We start from the raw sequence: 20,980 nt of genomic DNA on the forward strand, positions 1-20,980 counted from the left end.
TCCGTGTGAATGGATAAAGTCAGTGCACATGGGCTGCCTCTTACACACTCTGGTTTGCTGTAGATGAGAAATAACTGAATTGAAATCAATGGATGTTTAAAGTCTTCTGATCAGGGCATGAGAAGCTTGGACATTTCTCTCAGTCTCTTTATATAAGAATTTCTGTGGGTGACTTATTTCCGTACAAAATTTCAAAAGCCTTACCTATTGTAAATCTGGGAAAAGTACATTTTTTGTCATTTAAGAGCTTTTTTGAGTGAGCAGGTAAAATCCAATCCCTGGAAATCAAATGACAATAGTTTTCCCATTAGCTTAACTTTTACGCATCTCTCCTCATTCAGGAAGTGATGAGCCCTGTTTTTTGACTTTTTGTGGATTTTGTCAGCATTTGAGCATATTGTTATGAAAACATAAAATCTAGTTATTTGCAGACAGTTTCACCTGTGAGGGGGGGATGTCAGATGTCAGTTGAGGCGAGCCAGCATATTTATAGAACAGTTTTGGACAGCTTTCTCTTGTTACAAAACAGTTCTTCTGATTAGATACTATGGTCACTGTGCATTCACTTACACTTAATTGCATTACTAATAACAGTACCTTGGAGAAGGTTTGTGACAACAATCTAAATTTTTTGCTCTTCAAAGTAGCTGTGAGGGGAATTTACAGGAGCTACTGAGTGTCACACAGAATGCTGCTCTATATTAATATAAGAGGCACTTTTTCTCATAGACAAAAGCCTTTAGTCAGTATTTAGCAGTGATGTTAAATCTATGCATGGAAATATCTGCTCTGTTAATTCTCTGTGAAAAATTTTGTGTTTTGTTGGACTTGTCCATCACACCTTTTGTTGACAAACTGTGTGACAACAAACTGAGTAATTTTCCTCTTCCAGTCATATACTTTTACAGTTGTGTACTTGTGCTTCTGCTCATCCCATTTGCCTGAATACCTTGAAAAAAAATACAGAGTTGTTTTGATGTAAAATCAAGCAATTTATTATTTGGGCAGTGTGTTCAGGAATAAATGGCATTATAATGCAGAGCCCTCAGATTAGGCTAGCAGACCAAACACTATTGTGTTATGAATTATAGTTAGCTACTTCCCTACAGAAAATCTGTCTGCAGACTGTTGCAGCAGCCTGGTTTGACAGGAATGCATTGCACTGTATAGCATTTCTAATATTACAGGGATTACTTCTGATTCATGTTCCACACAGCTGTTCCTTCATTTATACCACTGGAAGAGACAGCTCGTGGTCAAATCAGATCACAAATGTTCACAAGTAAACAACAGCATTTGGCTGGTCTTTTTTTTTTTTTTTTTTTTTTTTTTTTTTTTTTTTTTTTTTTTTTGACATTTCCCCCCCTGAATGACAAATCCAAAGGCACTGAAGGTGCTGGAGCATATTTGCCAGAACATCATGATGTGTGAGAAAAACAAATATGTTCATTGCTTCACGAGTATGTTTTACATATGTGTAAGCTGGTTCCACTTGGGTCAGGATGTGCCCAAGACCATCAATAACCGGAATCAAGGTAATGATGTAAAAGACAAAACTCCCTGTGGGCACTTGAGGCTTTGGAGTATCCTTTGAAAATCTTTTTAGAAGAGAGTTGTGTCTGGTTGTCCTCGCTTCTTGATGTCAGCCAGCCACGAGGCAACTCTTTAATCATGTCAGGGAATACCCTCGACCCTCCCTTGCCTGCCACAAGCACTGCACTAATTCATTTAGCAGCAAAGTAATCTCAGGGCATGCGAAAGAAAAAAGAAAAAGGGGTGGAATTCCTTCTGCAAATAAACTTTGTGTGTCTGCAGGTCTGGAGTTCTGTTTTGGAGGTCCTTGATACCATGACAGCTTTTTCCATCTGGATGTGATCACTTGTTTAGATATCCTCAAAGAGGATGTGTTGGTGGGCTTAAAGTTCTAGGTTATTTGTATTAATCAATACAGAAATTAACAGAAAGGTTAATTTAAAAAAAAAAAAAAAGCTTAACTCCAAAAAATACTACTCTAAAGAAAGTGTATGTAAGTTCCAGATTACAACTATGTTTTTTTCACATACTTCTCCACATATACAGTTGAAAAATGCACATTCTTTGTTTTTTATTACTGTTTTATGATTGACAAAAATTGCGTCAAAACACCTCTGACAATAATTCATTGCTTGCATTTTGGGTAGGCTGAGCTGTAGGGATTTTGCTGCTGCTGTTGGTTGATGGCAGCTCCTGGAGATGAAAGGCAAGCCATTCCTTGTTCTTGGTTGTACCAGCAGCCTTTATTAAATGCTCTGTAGAGCATAAAAATAGCTATACTTGAGAGATTTTAATCTGTTTGAGGGGCCCAGAGGACAGCAAGAGGTAAAAACCTTTCTGTACCGACACCCTTTGCCTGCAATTAAGATTTATTCATGACATGAGCGCTAGTGGTTTGTTTTTTTTTCTTGTCTCATGCCCTTTCTGAGATACCTGTGTAGGATTGATTGCAGTTTTATTGGTGGAATTCATGTTTGGTTCATGTAAGTTTGGCTCTGTTTTTAAAGTAAAGATTAGGGCTTTTTAATTTTTAATTTTTCTAATAGGCCTGTATGTACAGCTGCAAGAGCTTTTAATGGAAATTTTGTATTTATTCATATTTATGTTTATATTTAATTTTTAGGGTGCTACACAATTTGGTTGGGTACTTTAAAAGCAAAACACGTAAATGAAGCATATAAAAATCAATATTTTCACCTAAATCCTTCAAATATATAATACGGACTACCCACAGTAATTTTTTTTTTGCCTCTGTACAGAGTAGGGTTGTATTTCCAGCAAGTGTGAACGGACAACCAGGAATAAAAGAGGATATACTGCCAGTATATCTCTCAGCATCTCTTTATATCCCTACCTTAATATTTAAACATTATTGCCAATTAAGATAACTGCGTGAGAACCCATCAAAAACCTCCAGAAGTGCTTGGGCTTCCTACATCTAATTACAAATCACGGAATACTAATTTCAGCGTCAATCGATACGAGGGCAAGGGCGCCTCAGTGACACTCACTGGGGGGCACAGAATATCAATGCCTCTGCCTCATACCCAGTGCTTTCTCATGCATGTGGGCCCCCCCTCTCCTGGAAAAGGGAAGAAAAAAAAAAAATAAAAGCCCAACAGCAAACCACACTTCCAATCGGGAATTTACAGGATTCCGTGAACGCTGAGGTCTATGATGTAAAGTGCCAGTGCTACTGAATTTATGTTATGAATATATTCTGGTTCTTATCCTAACAACTATCTAGTTGTGGATTGATTTTTATTTTTTTTTTTAATTTTCCTTGCTCTGTATTCTTCCACTGATGAGAGCTTGGGATCCTGTAGGAATTCAGGACAGGAGACAAACCTGATTATCTTGCTGCATCATGTATCTTCATAATTTTGCCTGTGTTTTGTATGACAATAGCTCAATTTCATTCTTGTTTCATGGCTGGTATGCACATAACTAACAAATAACCAGGGCTGTTCAGTATGAGCACCATGAGTTTTGAACCATTTCTGTATGAAAAGGCATTTCCTCTCACTTTTTGTCAATGCTGTCAAAGGTGTTTTAATGTCCTGAAGACCCACAAGTTTTTATGGTGCCACAGCTTGCACATTAAACACGCAGAAAGCAGAATACATCGTGCTGTTCCAGTTTTTACAATCCATGCCTTCCCTGATTAGCAATGGTTGTTTTCAGCAATTTTAAACTCTTACTTGGACAAGGGCAGCCCTCAAGTCCAAGAGCAGTTGTAACTAATTTTGTGTTCCCATGTTACACTGCAGCTCTTTCAAAGATTGCTGTTGTAACGTTACAGCATCTAAAAGTGCAGTAGGTATTTTTTCAGACTTTCAAATGGTCAGAAAAATACTCAGTTTCCAATACACCCCCACACACAAAGTCAGCAAGTCTTGCAAAACCAGGCTCTTGTCATGGGTCATTTAATTTGTCTGGAGGAAGGCTCTTTTTTTTTTTCTCCCTGTCCTTCCAGCACTCTTAAAGGAGCTTCACTTCAATCAGTGGGAGGCAAATATCTCCAAACAGTCTTCCCATTGTAAATATATTGGATTTGGATACTAAGGCTTCCCTTTGGTGAGAATTAAGCAAATGCTTTGTCTGCCAGAGCGCTACAGAGCACCCCATTGTGTCCCCTCTCCCAGCCTATATATCCTTGCACAGCTGATGATGTCCATTTGTTACAAGGCAGCAGCTGCCTGCGTGGCCCTTCAATGAAACTGCTGTTCCAGGTATAGAGGCAGCTGCTCTGCCACCAGGTATGGCCAGCAGAGAGGGGAGATACTCCCCAAAAGGTCACTGCTCTCATGCTATAGCTGGCTTCTGCCCAGTGCTGATGATTTTTTACCATTCTCAGTTGTCCCCTTCCAAACCAATGTAATGAAGAGAACGTTCTTGCTTTGCTGATGGGGTGCTGTGTTTTTATTTCCTGTTGGATGCCAGGCTGTTTTTCTTGATCATGTTTCTCAGACAATGTGCTGCTGAGCTTCGGCAGGGTTAGGAAGATGGTCCTGTTAGAGTGGGAATGTAACAACAAAAGTTGGGGAATTTAATGGTTTCATCCTCTTAGTATTTGTATCCGTGGATGTCTGTCTTACGGTAAAAATTGTGTTTCAGCAAGGTTTTTTCTGTTAAAATAGAGAAAAATTATACCACTTCATTTCTTTCCATGTCCTCCCAAAATGTCTGTATGTTGTATAAAATTACATTTCCTATCTTAATTGCAACATATTTTTATATAAAACCACCAAATTGTGGGAAGTAAAATCATCTCACACAAGTCTCTTCACACAACTCATCTGCAACAGGGGGGTTGTTTGGGTGGGGTTTTTTTGTTTTGTTTTGTTTGTTTTGTTTGGTGTTTTGGGAGGTTTTTTTTTGGTGGTTTGGGTTTTTTTGGTCGTTTTTGGGGGGGGGGCTTTTTTTGGTTTTTCTAAGGTTTTGGGGTTTTTTTTGATCCGGTGGAAAGAAAATAACACTTATGCCATGTTTAGTCTTGAGTTACTGAGTTAACCTTTCCTCCCCCACCCGTGGCAGCTGTCACCCCATGTCTGGGGAATGCTCCTGCAAGCCAGGCTGGTCTGGGCTGTACTGCAACGAGACGTGTTCCCCGGGCTTCTACGGGGAGTCGTGTCAGCAGATCTGCAGCTGCCAGAACGGGGCTGACTGCGACAGCGTCACTGGGAAGTGCACCTGTGCCCCTGGATTTAAGGTAAAAGAGGTCTCACTTTCACAGTTCCGCAGTTTTCGGCCCCAGTTGTGCAACAGATTCTTCAGGGTGCCACCTCGTCCGCGATAGAAGGGAAGTCAGGGTGTTTGGGTAGCACTGCTTGTGCTGTAGGAGCCTGAAAAAACAGCATTTCTGGTGGGTTCTCACTCCTAAAATGAAGGCATTTTTAGAAGGAGAAGTTACTTGCTTTATGAGATGTTGGTAAGAATGAGGGTGTGCTGTTGAGGTGTAAGTAAAGGCAGGAATGATGGGTTTCAGTCATCAACTCCTCGTGCTCCATCCACAGAAACTCCAGCCAAAAGCACTTCTTTTTATACTTCAGGACAGATTATTCTGCAACTTTTACACACATTTGCTGTTACATGTGCTTTGGATGCTAATCTAACATTTCACAGTATGACTGTTCTTGTGAAAGTAATAACTGAAAACGTCAGCCAAATTAGCTCTTAAAAATATTTTACATACCCACATAATTTACCATAAGACTGCTTTCTTACTGTGTTTTGACTTGATAAAGAGCTTCTTTATTACTGTCCCCTGATCCACCTGATCTAACCAGGTGCTATGGGACCTGAGCTCTCAGAGCAGATCATAGAAAACTAATACTTAAAAAGACTTAAAAATATTTCAAAAGCATGAAGGTGTTCCTCTCTCCTAAATTAATTTAGTGACAGCCTAGGACATGCATGGGCTGTATTTTTTCTGGCTTTTGTATCACTTGAGTCAGTTGTATTGTCTGAGCCTCCTCAGCTGGTTTTTAGACTCTTATTTTTTTATAATTCAGGGTGCATCTTGTGGTACCCCTTGTCTCCCTGGGACATATGGAGTGAACTGCTCCTCCGTGTGCAGCTGCAAAAACGGGGCCAGCTGTTCACCTGTGGATGGCTCTTGTGCCTGCAAAGCAGGTAAGTGTCTCCTCAGATGGATTTTATTTCCCTGTAACCATAGAGTAAAATTGGGTTTTTGAAGCAGAGAAGAGGAAACTTAATGAGAAGCAGACACTTGATGCTTCTGCTGCTCCAGGAGGTGAAAATAAGGAAAACGTGTTCTCAGGGAAGAAAACTTGTTCTCTGCTCTGTCAGGAGGTCTGTGGGATGTCACCATGATGTCAGCATTCCTAATCAAAATCATACAGAATCCTAGAAGTGTTTTGCTGGAATTACATAACTTTTCTATTATTATGTTAATGAATTGTTTTCATTAACTTTTAATAATCTGTTTTTAATCAATCCTAACCCGTATGTTGACTATAAGCAGCATGTTAGTTTTGAATCACTTTTAGCCACAATTTAACAAAGTTTGTCATAAGCAGCTGTTGTGGGAAAACTTGGGAAAAGTCACTGAAACTTCAAGTTCTCCTTAGCTAATTTTGATATGCTTCAATGAACAAAGCCTGGGGGAGGGACAGAGAGAGATGTGTTATTTAAAATGAATACAAGAAGTGCAGAATTTATGGGCTACAAAGACATTTTGCAGAAACCTGAAGATGAGGAAGACAAGATAACAAAGACTCCATGTATGCATGTTGGAAACTCCCTACCATGGAAAAGATAATAAAAAGAGTAAAAAATACATACTAAGTGAGGAATCAATTACCAATAAAGGATTGAATGCTATGTAATGAAAGAAAATTACATTATTTAGAACCAATGAATAATAATTTCTTTATTTGCTAAAAATGGATAAATAAGTGAAAAAGTTTTGTGCCTGCATCTGTGTGGAGGCCAGAATTTTGTCAGCCACACACACACAGAGACCCTGACCAGGAATAAACTAATGCCTGACTTGCTGACACAGAAGAGACAGTGTTATTACAGAAGAGACAGAGGGGTTTATTTATACCAAGGATTTTGGAGGATTTGGTAAAAGTTTGGGTTGGAAGGAACCTGTAAGATCATTTTGTTCCACCCCAGCCATGGCAGGGACACCTCCCACTGTCCCAGGCTGCTCCAGCCCCAGTGTCCAGCCTGGCCTTGGGCACTGCCAGGGATCCAGGGGCAGCCCCAGCTGCTCTGGGCACCCTGTGCCAGGGCCTGCCCACCCTGCCAGGGAACAATTCCCCATTCCCAATATCCCATCTAAGCAGAGTTTGCTAGACAAATTGCCACTAAATTTTTCAGCGAGTGGCACTGTTAAATCAGTTATGCAGCAAATGTGAAACTTCTACTCTTTTCTAGAGACAGTATGGCTAATTTAACCCTGTTCAGCTTGATACTGCAAAGCAGCTAGGTCGTGAGGATAAAAATATTCCTTGGGCACTGCAGAATCCTAGCTTCCTGTAGCCCATGCAATTTTGATCATACTACAGTGAAAGAGGACAGCAAAAAGTAAAATTAAACTGAACCTAAGTACTTGTCATATAAACAAAGGAAGATAATAAATCCTGGGAAATCAGTTGAGGGAGAGTGTCTCAGTTCCCTAGTCAAATTACAAAAAATAATTTTTTTCCTGAAGTGACCCCTAAGTGTGAAGTTATCAATGAAGCACGAGGCAGCCTGATTTCTGTGCATGTGTTTTGCATAGCCTATTGATCAGTCTCAGTGCAGAATTTTTTTTCCCTCCACTTACTGTAAACAAGGTACAAAATTAGAAACTTGGCCTGTGTCACTGGTGATGGTAATATGTGACTGACTGCCTCACACTGTTCCTCTTGAATCCAATGAATGATCACATTTTAAAAAATCTATTCACATCCCAGCCTATCCAGTCTGCAAACCATTGCTATCAGGCATGGTCAGTGGTGAAGGATGCTGAATTTTAGAGCTATTTTCCATTACATTCCTTTTTGTATTTGGACAGAAGTACGGATATCATCTAAAAAGTCCTCTGTGTTTCCTCAGAGAATCCAGTTTATGCAATACTTTTATTTGTTTGTTTGTTTGTTTGTTTTTGTTAGATACATGTTAAAACCATGTTGCAGGGCTGCCTGAGTTGAATGCTGGTGTGCTGGTGGAACCATTACGAAAGCAGCAGCCTGAGCCTAGGGAAAATACTCCTAATTATTTTCAGGCTACACCTTAACACTCTCACTGTAGTTTAGAGCTTCTCAGTGAAATGTCAAGGTGTCTCTATTTCCATTTCAGATCTTCCATCTTTTGCTCCTTGGCACCAATCTGCAGATGTGTGCTGTGCACAGATGTTACAAGGTGCCCTTGAACACCTTTGTTCCAACCTGGACAGACCCTCAGCTGAAGCAGCTGATTAATCCTGCAGTGAATTTTACCCCAGTATTGCCCATCTCAGAGACATGAAACATCCTCTGAGAGAAATGGGGAAAAACTGGTTAATTTCTGACTTTAATCCCTTTTATTTTTGGCAGGTTGGCATGGTGTGGATTGCTCCATAAATTGCCCCAGTGGCACATGGGGACTGGGCTGTAACCTGACCTGCCAGTGTCTCAATGGAGGGGCTTGCAATGCTCTGGATGGAACCTGTACCTGTGCCCCAGGATGGAGGGGAGAGAAATGTGAACTCCCTTGCCAGGTACTTTAATAATTCCACTAAATTTTGAATTTTTGCAGGAGAATATTGGGCAGGGAGAGGCATCTGTCATTCTTTGTCTCCATGGGGATGAGTCCCTGTGGAGCACACAGGATGGGGTGCAGGGTCAGGGGCAGGCACTAAAAATTCTTCTAACTTTTCTTCATCAAATGTTATCAAACTGTTCAGCTACTTTTAAGTGTAAATAATGAGAGAAAAATACAAAAAATACACCCCAAATGAAATAATGACATTTTAATTATTTTTTTCCTTGTGTCAGTGTTACAATATGAATAAAGAATTTTCATTCCTTCTCAGTCAAAAGTGAGAAGTTGCTCTTGCCACCCAGTTCCATGACAGGTCTTTGCTTTTCTGCTGGGGCTTTGGCTTTTACTCTCTCCCAGACTTTGGAAAATCAGAAATCATTGTGAGGACAGTGGCATGCTCCTTATCAGTTCTGTTCCACCTTGTAATCTGAAGCTTTGGGGAAATAAAATACGTAAATTCAAAGACATGATTTCAGAGGTTTTTAAATTGTAACATTTCAAGTGGATTTGTTTTGTAACTGTTTGGTTTCAAATATATTTTATACACTGAAAAGAAAAAGAGAAATATTTTACAAAAAGTGGGTTTTTCCAGGGTCCACTGTTTTCAGTGATGGACATCAACTTTCTGGAAAACTTTTAACCAAACTAATAATTACAATAAACTGCTCTCTGCCCTTCTTTTCCCTTCCCCTGCCAATTGTTACCTTTTGCAATATATCTGCAGAGCAGTTTGTTGGTTTGATATAACTGCAAAGGAATCACCTAAAGTAAACACACACCCTGTGAATACTATATTTAAGCTTCTTTCAGTTTGGACAAGCTCTACTGAGCAATGACATGATGGGAGTAGCTGAACTACAGCAGAAAACTGGAAATCACCTCGATTTCAATGAAAATTTTTTCTGCTGAACTGCACTAGCAACACTCAGGAGTGATTTTTTGGGTCTTTGCTTTTGGTTTTAAGTTGAAGCACTCCTGTAGTGAGTAAAGTGGCAAAGAAAATGGAATATATTCTGGAAGGCTGATGGCAGTACCACCTGTGCAGTGTTTCCAGCAATGCATCTCCATCAGAAGACTGATTTTTCTGTTTCCTCAAGCAGCTTTGTTTATCACTTAGTGCCTGATTCTGAAGGGTGATGAGACCTCCCAAGCTGCATTAGCTCCTCCAAAACTGACATTTAAAAAAGTCAGTTGCACCACTATCCCAAACTTAGTAAAATAAAGCTTAAAAGCATTTGTTTATCAGATAATTTAGCATGTCCATGCTTGTTGTCTTTCTCTTCCTCTCTCCATCTCAATCAAACAATGTCCGTAAGCATTTACCTATTTCAAATGCAAATACTGCGTCAACATTCCAGAGCAGGGGAATAAAGAGAAATTGTTTATTCAAATAATAATAAATATAATAATTTATTTAAAAATAGTTCAGATACTTCCACTTGTCTGAAATGTTTTTGTGTCTGACCAGAGATTTTATTTAAATCAGTGTATTTCAATTTGTTTCAGTAACTTTAGAACATTATTATCCCTGCTCATATTGTTGTTCAAGATTTTAACTACAGTTTGGACTTCAGTCCAAGTATGTAGCAGGCTAAAAATACTGCTTTTCAACAGCATTTTTGAGGATTTCCTTTCATTCCAAATCTGATTATATGCAAAGGAAATGCTTAATCTTTTCTTTTTCGGTATATAAAAATGTATTGTTGAGATGAGTGAAAGGCTCCTTACACTGAAGTAATGCAAGATTTTGTTCTACTTTAGGCCTGAAAGACTGGCAGTTGAATAGCTAAATCCTGTGGCACTCGGTTGGAATGTATGCATGAACATCAAAGTACAGCAGATTAATTTTCATATAGGTTTTATTCAGATTTTTAATGTGACTGACAACCAACTTTTCGCTTTGAATGTAAATTATTGAGGTTTAAACCTGACATGTCTTTCTCCTTTTTTGCCTCTGCCGTGGGTAACCCTGATGAACCATTACTGTAAATTATACTGGCCTTTTTTCCTTGCTCTTTTTTTTTAATTTGGTTCTGCCACTTTTTATTCAAGATCAGTTGACTGTTATATTTTTCATTGTTTGGAGATTGTAAAGAATCTGCTCTTCTCAGTTTCTTGGGTTGATTTTGTGTGAAATTATCCACAAATCTGCTTCTATGGAAGCAGCAGGAAAAGGAAATTTAAATGTTTAGCTGTTTGCCATGAAAAAATAAATACACCAACAGGGTGGTTCAGCTTGTGACTTCAATCTCTTGAATCTGGTTCAAAAAATGTTGCATAGGTAAAAATAAAGGTTTTGTTTTGTGCACTGTTCCATAGCCAAAGATTATCTCTTTTTGATGGAGTATATGTTGTAGTGCAGAGAGAAATATTTTTAATCAAGAGAAATGTTTCTAATCAAAAGAAAGTGATAGTTTGCTTTATTTATGCAGTGAACCTCACACTGAAAGTATCTTGTAATTTAATGGTTTTCACTCATTTTCTTTAAAATTATGCCGCTGCGTGGTACCATTTTGACCCATAAGCAGAGATCTCAGAGTTTGATGCAGAAGGGAGACTAAATTGCTTTAGTCTGGAATTTTTCAAGAGGGCATAATTCATTCTTTATCTTCCCCTTCCTAATGAAAGAATGAAAGTGTAGGATGCTGACACGTTCCAAACGCCGCAAGCATTTTACATTAATAACAGCCTGGAGATTCAGGAGAGATCTGTGGCTGCTCTTTGAGGCTGTGCTGACCCTAACCTGTCTCTCCTCCAACTCCCAGCTGCCACCATCTCCAGGCTGTTGTGTTTTTTGTTGCCACAGGATGGTACCTACGGCCTGGACTGCGCCGAGCGCTGCGACTGCAGCCACGCGGACGGCTGCCACCCCACCACGGGCTACTGCCGCTGCCTCCCGGGATGGTCAGGTACAGGAGACACCCTTGGGAACACAAAAACAGAGCTTCCCCCCACAGTGGGACTTGGTTTTGTGGGCAAAGGAAGAGTTGGTGGTGGGGTTGGAAGGGCAAAGAGTCCTGTTCTGTGGCTGCTGTGTCCCTCCTGTGACTCACAGGTGGGGAAGCTTCCCGGTACGATCTGCAGAAAAATGGGAATGGAAATTTTAAAGCTTGGGCACCTCCACTACACAATTCCTTACAAAAGTGGTGATCAGCTGTAAATATCCAAGTTTGTTCTGGCAGCTCTCGGGTAAAGCATCATGTCCAGGAGCTCAGGAAGCTTCGTTCAGGCAGCCAGAAGGATGAACCATTGTCCTAACTTGTCAAACCTCCTAACTTGTCTCAAACCAAGACAACTGTGCTGCCATTTCAGTGTCTCAAACCTTTTTTAAGTTTCTCTGCAGATACTTTGTCCTGTACAAAAATTCTCTCACAACTTTTTTTTTTCTTTTTATTTATTTTTTTAACATTGTGATTTTAAGGACTATGTCAGTTGAATCATTTACCAAAATTTGTGTTGGGCACTGTTGTTGCAGCCTCTTGCTAGTGGAGAGCAAGGTTTTTTGGAAACTTGGTGGAACTGTGCAGAAAGACAGCTATCATGAAATGTTCCCTTTATCTCTAGGAGGGAGTTCTAGGTCTCACAAGGATTTCTAAGCTTTAAATTTGGAAGAGCTCTTTGATCTTCTGTAAAGTTTAATTAACACTGTAGGTTTGCCCCTCTTTGAGTATTCCAGCTGCCTCTCTGTGATGCTGCAGTGTTGCAAGGATCACACAGGTCTCACATCACCTGTCTGTGTGGGCTTCTTCCATTTAATAATGAGGAATCAGCGTGAAAAACAAACCTTAAATGAGCAAAGCATGTTTTTGCTCTGAAAATCAGTGATTTGTATTTTATTTGTGATTTTAGACATACTCCACTCTTCTGTAAACTAATGTTTAGCCTGACTGACTTGTAGCTTCATGATAGAATTGTTTTCTTTTTTTCTATGGTGTTTTTAGACAAAGTAGGTGGAGGTGAGTTTATAATCTCCTCAGATAGGTACAGTCTTACTATTTTGGGGTTTTTTTTTCCCAAACCTTTATTTTTGTATGCTCTTTCTTCCTAGCTCTGTGGATGGATTGCCAGCATCTTGTTTGAAGTACATAATACTTGGTGTCTAAAATCCAGGTTGATTAACTGTAGCTGATTACAGCTTACCTGCTGTTTTTTCTACTTTCTGTTTGGATGAGCATGACTTTAATGATCATTGGGGGTAGGAAGTGGAAATCTCTAGGGGATACAGATACACAGGCACAAAGAGTTCCTGCTTTGCTCTGGAAGACCAAACCTGTCTGTTTACTCATTTTTTCTGTTTATTATCTCTTTGATAAGGCCTGTCTCACCATTTCCTCTTAGTGTGAGTGACAGGATCTTTAAGAGCCAGCACTCACCTAACTGAGGCAGGACTTTTTTGTTTCAATTCTCTTCTCACAAACTGCAGTGTGACTTTGCCATCAGCCACTCAGACGCCTCAGGAGTGCAGAAGATAGTAGAAGCTACCTGATGAATTATGAAAAAATATTATTAGCCTTATACCAGCTATTGCTGTTTTTCCTGACACTACTTCATGTTTATTTTGGTATGATGCTAATGTCCTTAACTTTCAGGTAGGTAGTTTTCAGGTAATTGTGTGTGTGTTTGGGCACATTTCCACACACTTATATTTGAATCTGCTCAAAATGTGATCTGATAAATTACTAAATGTATTAATCAAAGAACACCCACCATAAAAACATGCGAAGAGTTGCTGATGTTAATGGTGCAGGTTGGTAGAACTGTTCACAAGTCCTAAAGGCACAGCCTGAAATACATCCCGTGAGTCTTCTAAAATTGAGACAGACAAATCAGGGTCAAAATGTGTTAATGAATGGATCCAGGTTAAAACAGGCAGTTTTGAAAGGCCAGATTAAAAATCTAGCAGCATTTTTTATAACAGGTTGTAAAAATTACATGGCTGGTGTGATATAACTAACCAGGGTGTGACAGAGGCTTCAAGTTCAGCACAGACCTTGACTGTGCTGGGATTCAGGTATGGGAAAGGAAAATATATCAGTAATATAGATTGTATAATATATAATAAGATAAAGACATAATACAGTAACTTTGTGAAGTCTTCACCTTTGTTCTTAAAAGGAAAAATACTTCACAAGAAAGAGACTTGAGGCCTAATTATTGATAAAATTGAACCCTCCATCCCTGGATGATGTCACCAGCACAGCATGTGTGTGACAGACTAGTTTTGACATGTTGGTGATGTCTAGACACACTTTACAACATCCACAGCATAGCTCACTTTATACTCAGTGTCTGGAAAAATCCTCCTCCCACACTTCACATGTCAGAGCAATACCCAGAGAGGAATCCAGGCTTTGTGCAGATGCTTATATTTGGAATGATTAAAAAAAAGGAGGGAATACTTCAGGAAAGGGCTCTCAAATAGCTGTGCTGTAACAGTGCATTGCAGGAATAGCAGAAGATTGTGGGATTAAGGAGGAGGTTGTGCATAGAGTTGTGTGGAGAAGCAGGTGGATGTGTGGAAAATACAGGAGCTTCTAGAATGAAATAAATTATGTGGCTTAGTTGCCTTTTTTTTTTTTTTTTGGTGTTGGATTTGTGAAAGTAACCATCACACGTCCTAGTTTTGGGTGGGTAGTGCTACCTACCTAGTTGAAAAACAAAGAGAGTGAAAACCAGATTTTGGATCAGTTTAATGCTTATCTAACCCAAATGAAGGATTTAGTTGTTTAAAACCATTGGTGTTAAACCAGTTTTAAAAATAAATACATTTTGAGGGAGCTTAAAAATGTGAACTTGTGAGTATTTTTTGGTTTTAAGCACAAATAAATCCATGACGCCAAGGTGAACTTCCCAAATTGTTTTGATGCCATCAAAACAACACAGACTTTCCAAGAAGGTACTTCAAACACAGCATTTTCCTCAGCCCTGTGAACAGAACAGTTATCTGCACTCTGAAACGGGGAGTTTCATCAGAGGGAATAGTTTATGTAACTTTTCAGAAGCAAGTGAAGGAGTGACACAGTTGTCCCACAAGGCTGGGGAGCAGGAAACTCTGCATGGGGAGGGTGGGTCAGTGACCTCGGGGTGTGAGGGAGCTCTGGGCTGCTGACGTGGGCCCAAGGGCCTGGACTCAGCCTCCAGACAGAGCTGCAGCTCCCCACTGGGTCAACAGCGAGATGCTCTAAGGTTTAGTTCTGTTAATTAGTTTTTAGTTTGTTTTTGAGCAGGGTGGTCTCTTTTCCTAACTAGGTTCTGCTGAGGAGTAAAAGTTCAGTTTTCATTGTTGTGTTAAAAGAGTCAAGAAATAGTTAAAATTAACTTTCATCAGATCTCTGTTTTTATTTGGGGTTGCTGGTTTTAGTTTGGGCTCTGTTTCAAGCTAATCAAAAGCGACTTAGGTTTACAGGACCTCTGTTAGAAATCCTGTGCTCTTTTATAGTTTGCAAAATGTTTTCCCTCTGCAGCAGCTTAATTCTGTTTAGGGAAGGAGGAGTTAAGAGTGATGTTTTTTTCCTGGCAGTCTGACCATTCCGTCACGTTCCAGGGGCCACATGACAGGATGGCACAAATGAGAAACATCCGCCCACACAGAGGATGATGTCTGCCCCAAACTCCCTCATCCCTTGACATTTTCACTGTGTCTTATAAATAACTTCTTTTTCATTTGGAGGGAAAATTCTTTTTCATTTCTCAGTAGCCAGAGAGTGGAAAAGAGCAAGAACTATTAAAATAGAAAACAGAAGAAACTCACAGAAAATATACTCTCCTGATAGTTAATGGTAATTCTCTTATTAAATTACACCAAAACTTTGGGTTAGCTTCCATTATAAAGGTACATCTAACAGTTCTCTCAGCAAGCAACAAAGCAAGCACCATGATAGTCTCATCCCTTAATCTTAACTGTTCTGCAAGCAGCTGTCAAAATAAATTTCTCCCAAATTTCCTGAAAGATTAGGGAACACACATTCTTGCAAACAGAGGTTAAAGCATTAATCAATTAAAATTAAGTAAAGCAATATGATTAACTAATTAGAATGGCAAAAGGTTTTGCCCTGCAGACAGTTTATTAATGTAATTGCAGTGGTGTGGGTGTTGCTGATCACACATCACTGCTCTGCTGTACCTTTGCATTTGCAAGGAGATGTCACGTCAGGGTGGCGCGACATTTGTTACTCTCAAAATCGATTTAAAGGCTATGTGATGCCAGGGATTATGAAATACCACCAGTCTGCTATCTGTACCAAAACAATGGCAGTGGTTTGTGGAAAAGACAGATGCAGTAATACCAGCCCACATTTCACCAGCGGGCAGAGGCGTTCACCCACAGGCTGCAGCAGGAGGGGTGTCGGTGACTTTTTCTGTGCTGGACACCTGCTGGCATTACTCAGCTTACCCATCACCAGATGTGTTGTTTCTGTGTCCTTCCATGTGTCTCTGACAGTGTCTCAGAGAGGCACATTTGTTGCTGGATTATAAAGGGGAGGTCTGCCACCTGACACCCACCCCGCTGGTGGAAACACCCAGCTCTGCTGGGAGGCTGCAGCTCTGCCTTCACCCTCAGCTTTCCATGAGAATGCATTTTTCCCTATCCTACAAAGCAAAAAAACAGAATTGGAAGGGTGTTGTCGTGGGTCTTGCTCAGCTCTGGAGCAAAAATGAGCTGCTGCTGTAGCACCAGTGCACCCAAGCCAAGATTCTCTTGTAAAAACATAGTTTTCCCTTTACTCCCACCAGTTCTGTCTGGCCTCTGGAAGGATGAGGCCCCATAGGGAGGAATACTCAGTGAGCTGCAAAATGAAATTATATCTGAGCACTCTCTTGTGATAAATGACAAATCTGCTTTTCAAGCTTGGGGAGAGAAGTTCTCCAATAAGAGGTTTGGCCGCACCCTACACCTGGATTTCGCTGTGTCTGTGTGTCCTCTCTGTGCTGTGGTGGATCTTAATGTGGAAGAAATACCACTCTTTTATTTAAAAAAAAAAAAAAGCTTTAAACCAGTGATTAGGGGTACCTGTTTTCTGCCTAAAAAGAAGTTTTAAAAGGGAGAAGTCTTCTTTGCTGGTGGCTACCTAGGGATTGATAGATAAAAAGAAAGGCACTTCAGGAGTGGACAGCAGTATGTAGCAAGAGTATGGCCTTCAGAGGGATACTGCAAGTATATCAAAAGGGATTCTACCACTAAAATCTGCAGATAAGGATGTCTGCCTTCAAACTCAGATGTCCTTGTTGACAGTCTTTTCTAGCTAGCTTCCTACCAAAATTTCCAGCCATGGCTCTCCTGTTGCTGCAGGGAAGCAGCTGAAATCTGAACTTCTACAGAAAAATCTCTGATCCTCTCATTAGCTCCTCAATTTAGGAAACTTAAATTAATTCCTCTGGCTACCTTCAGCAGTGGAGTAAGGTACCACCCTCCCTCAAAGACAGTGAGGGTACTTAAAAATAGTGTCTGTGACATTTTTCACTGCCTCCCTTTCTTTGGGCTGCTCGTTATTTGACAGAGAAATTAGGAAAGTAATTCTCACCACTAGAAGTTGCAGCTGCCTTTAACAGAAATGTTAGTTTTTCTCAAATATGAAGGGCAAGCTGTTGGACCATAGTAAGAAAGCATCATTAGCTTCAATGACACCAAGATTCCTCCAGCCTTTAAAGGTCTTCTTCCTTCTTTAGTTTGGGCTGCTGTATATCCAGTTTTGCACTGACACATGGGAAGTACACCAGTGTATAAATAGGTTTTAATGCTGAGGGGTTATACTGGAAAGTTCCATGTGTGTTAACATAAATGGCACAGCAAACACATGTTCTTTACAAAAAAAAATATATATTCTTCTTAAAGTTTGCCTAACCTTTTATCAGACTAATGGAAACATAATAAGGTGTAAAACAGCACTTACTCCAAGAGTAAATTTGCCTGGGAAGATAGTAAGAAATAATTGGTAAATATTTCCCACCCCCCCCTTTCAAATGCTAAAACAAATAAGCTCTTTGTTGATCTGACTCGGGTGGATCACTGAGTCTCAACTTAAAAATACAGCATAGGGAGTGTGCAAATACTCTGCTAGCATGGGCAGAAGGAGTGGTACCCCTGAAGAATTCTTCACTTCATTCATGCAATTACGAATGCTGGGGGAATGCTGATTTGGATGTGAGGCCCCCAGCATAAAGCACTGGGCATTAAATGCACGAGCATTTCTTCAGAGCAGCTTAGCTGAAGTTTATCATGACCATTCAGCTATTGCCTAGCAACTTGTGAAGGCCATCAAAGAGCTCTTTGTCCATAGCTCTGGCAAAAACATTTTCTCGCAGATATCCTTATCAGTATCAGAACCAACATGAAAACTCAATAAAAACAATTTTATTGTGTAAGAGATTAATACTTGCATGAAACTGTGGCAATCATCAACCAGTTGGTAACACTGTTGTAAAAGCTGAGTCTGATCTTGCTTTGCAAGTTCTAGTAAAAACGCTTCTTTTTCCTGAATAATTTCTGGCTTTTCTATCAAAGCATGGCTTTCTTTGCTGAGATTTCATAAAAAGCATCACTCTGGAAATTAATTTTTTTATTTTTTAAAACCCCTTTAGTATTTCTAAGCTGTTCTTTCTCAAAAATACACATTTAGTTTTTCCAACTATAAGATAGGAAACTCAACTTGTTATTTTTAGGTGCCTTGTCAACTTACCAAAGTAAATAAATAGTGAGTGAGACTGAAAACTGTTTTAATAAGTGGAGATGCAGTAAATAACTAAATGATTTGGGCCTTGCTGCATTTGTTCTTTACACTCAGAGGAGTAAAATTGATTTTCCTAATGATCAAGAGTGATTATAATAAAATTACAGTGAAACAGAGTCGTGTTCACCAGTCTTTCAGTGTGTTATGTTGTCATCATTGTTACCCAGTGACATTTAGTGCACAGTGTTTATTTGCTAAGTAGAATTATGCCATTCTTCACTTCCTCATAAGGAATGAGAGTGGGAAATAAAAGGCAGGTTTTTTCAGTTTCCCTAAGGGATGATTTTCCCTGATGTGTACCCACATCAAGGGGAAAAAGGAGCCTTTTTTCCCCCCTTTTTTTTCATTTTTAGTGGTAGTTCCTGGCTGTTTTAAGCCCCGTGGCTCTGTGCAGCATGGGACCCATTGTCTTCCCCATCCCAGCGTGCCCACATCACCCTCGGACACTCTGCTGTCATAAAGCATCCTCTGTGCACAGATCAAGGCAGTATAATTGAGCCTGGTGTTATTGTATGTCACTGGTCTACATAATCTCAGATAATGCACTTTGGTAGCTCTTGGCAACCACTGGCTTGTTAATAGTGACCATTATACACTGAGCACCGCTGACACCCATTGAGGCTGTGAAAAATGTCTTTTCTGCAGCAGGGTGCACCGAGTGCAGCTATGTGTGGTATGGCAGATAACCCTCTGAGGTGCTCTGCCTGTGTTTTCACAGACTTAGAGACCCAAATTCTCAAGTTTGGGAGCACCAGGAAAAGCAGCAGCTGGAAGAAGTGGTCTTGTTTCTGGGGAAAAAAAAAAAAATAATTGAAATGCAGTGATGTCATACTGCTCTTGTACACCAGCATCTCTCAAAATCAAACCTCTCTCTTTAATTTGATTAAATGGGTTAATGAAAAGTTTGAACTAGACTGCTGAGAAACAAGTCAGCACTGCCTCTCAAATGTAGATGGGGACAGGAGAACGACACTGTCTAGGCAGGCAGAAAGTAAAAAAGGAATGATGTAAGCAGCCTTTCTTTTTCTGAGAATACGTTTGTTTTAGGTCAGTACTGATGATCATTGTGCAGTCAGGGCTTTGAGGTGGCCTGGGTACTGTCTGTCAGTATCTGGATTTTTAAAGTCAGGTGTTCTTCTGTCGTGCTGGCACAGTTTGGTGCAATCTGTTGAAACAGACATTTGATTCTTCAGTCTGTTGATTGTCCTGCAGAGAAAAACAGTTCAAGAGTCTGGAGTTCTACCTTTCCTTTGATTAGAGAATTGGTTTTTAGTTATGGGCAGCTTTTGCAAGGCACATGCTGGGGGTGTTGAGGAGTCACCTCTTAGTCTGATCTATCAGCAAACCATGTAATTATTTCTCAGGATTTTTACAAGCAGTGGGTTCTAGTGTTCAAAGTTAAAAGTTTTGGGTTTTTTTTCTTTGTCACATGTAAAATTGTTTTGCTTTTTTTAGGATTCTGGCAGCCATTGAACCTGTGGCATATTTTGCTGGAAATACTTACAAAGCAAGACATGCTTGTGGTTGGATCCAGTCCACTTTTCCCTTAGTGGAGGGTTCATTCAGTAGAGTCATTACAATAAAACTTGATTGTTAATGCAAAGTGCTGCAGACACAATACGGTCTGAGTTCCACGGTGGTGCCTGCTGGCTTTTAACATGCACAGTGCTTCTTAAAAAGCAGGGAAATTATATTTAGTGCTGCTGCATTGTGAAGAAAAACGACAAGCAAACAAACAAAAGAACCCAGCAAACAAACTGTGATTGGATGATTTTAATGGGTGGTGTGTATTAGGATCTGTGTGTGGAGATTCAGGTTGTGGGCCACTTTACAATCAATTTTATACTGAAACAGGTTAAACAAAACACTGACTGACCAGCATCCTTAACACTGTGGCAGCTAAGCATTTTGGAATGCTCACATGGTTGTGTTTGGAAACCCTTTGTGTGCACTACATTTTTCCGTTCAGTACAAGGCTGAGCAGTAATCAGCTCACCACTAATTAGAAATCATTCCGTGTCCTGCACCCCATTATTATACACAAGTTATATCAGACACAAAGAATGCTCAGAGGGGAAAGTTCCTGCAGTACCTTCTGTCGTGCATTTCCCAAACATAAAATCTGAAACCAAAAACCTTCTGCTGTTTTGAAACAGCCATTAAGGAGGAAGCAAAAGCCATTTATGTGCCTCTCACCAAAACTGGAATATGAGAGAAATTCATTCACTGTTCTGGGGAAGGCAGGAACAGAGATGCAGGTTTATCTTGCTGGTTTATCTTGCAGGTTTATACTCTCCTGATGTTAGTGACGTTTTGATAAACAGGTTGTGTGAGCTGTGTTTCAAAGTTCAGCAAAGGTTTGACCTAACTGTGCACAAGAGCTCTTCACGGATGTCTTGTTTCTTTGTGGTTGCAGGTATTCACTGTTCTGGGGAAGGCAGGAACAGAGATGCAGGTTTATC

General features: G+C 40.0%; 1 protein-coding gene across 1 annotated transcript in view; it reads left to right on the forward strand.

Moving 5' to 3' along the window:
• The window catches only part of MEGF10 (multiple EGF like domains 10), an 87,895-nt gene that overhangs the window by 46,840 nt on the left and 20,075 nt on the right, over positions 1 to 20,980 (forward strand). Inside the window, exons 10-13 of the mRNA XM_041395976.1 lie at positions 5,071 to 5,245; positions 6,048 to 6,168; positions 8,583 to 8,746; positions 11,597 to 11,699. Coding sequence (XP_041251910.1) covers positions 5,071 to 5,245; positions 6,048 to 6,168; positions 8,583 to 8,746; positions 11,597 to 11,699 — 563 coding nt within the window. The remainder of the gene's footprint in view (positions 1 to 5,070; positions 5,246 to 6,047; positions 6,169 to 8,582; positions 8,747 to 11,596; positions 11,700 to 20,980) is intronic.

Source organism: Onychostruthus taczanowskii, unplaced genomic scaffold (genome assembly GCF_017590055.1).
Source record: "Onychostruthus taczanowskii isolate IOZ18803 unplaced genomic scaffold, ASM1759005v1 scaffold122, whole genome shotgun sequence".
Classification (NCBI taxonomy): domain Eukaryota; kingdom Metazoa; phylum Chordata; class Aves; order Passeriformes; family Passeridae; genus Onychostruthus; species Onychostruthus taczanowskii.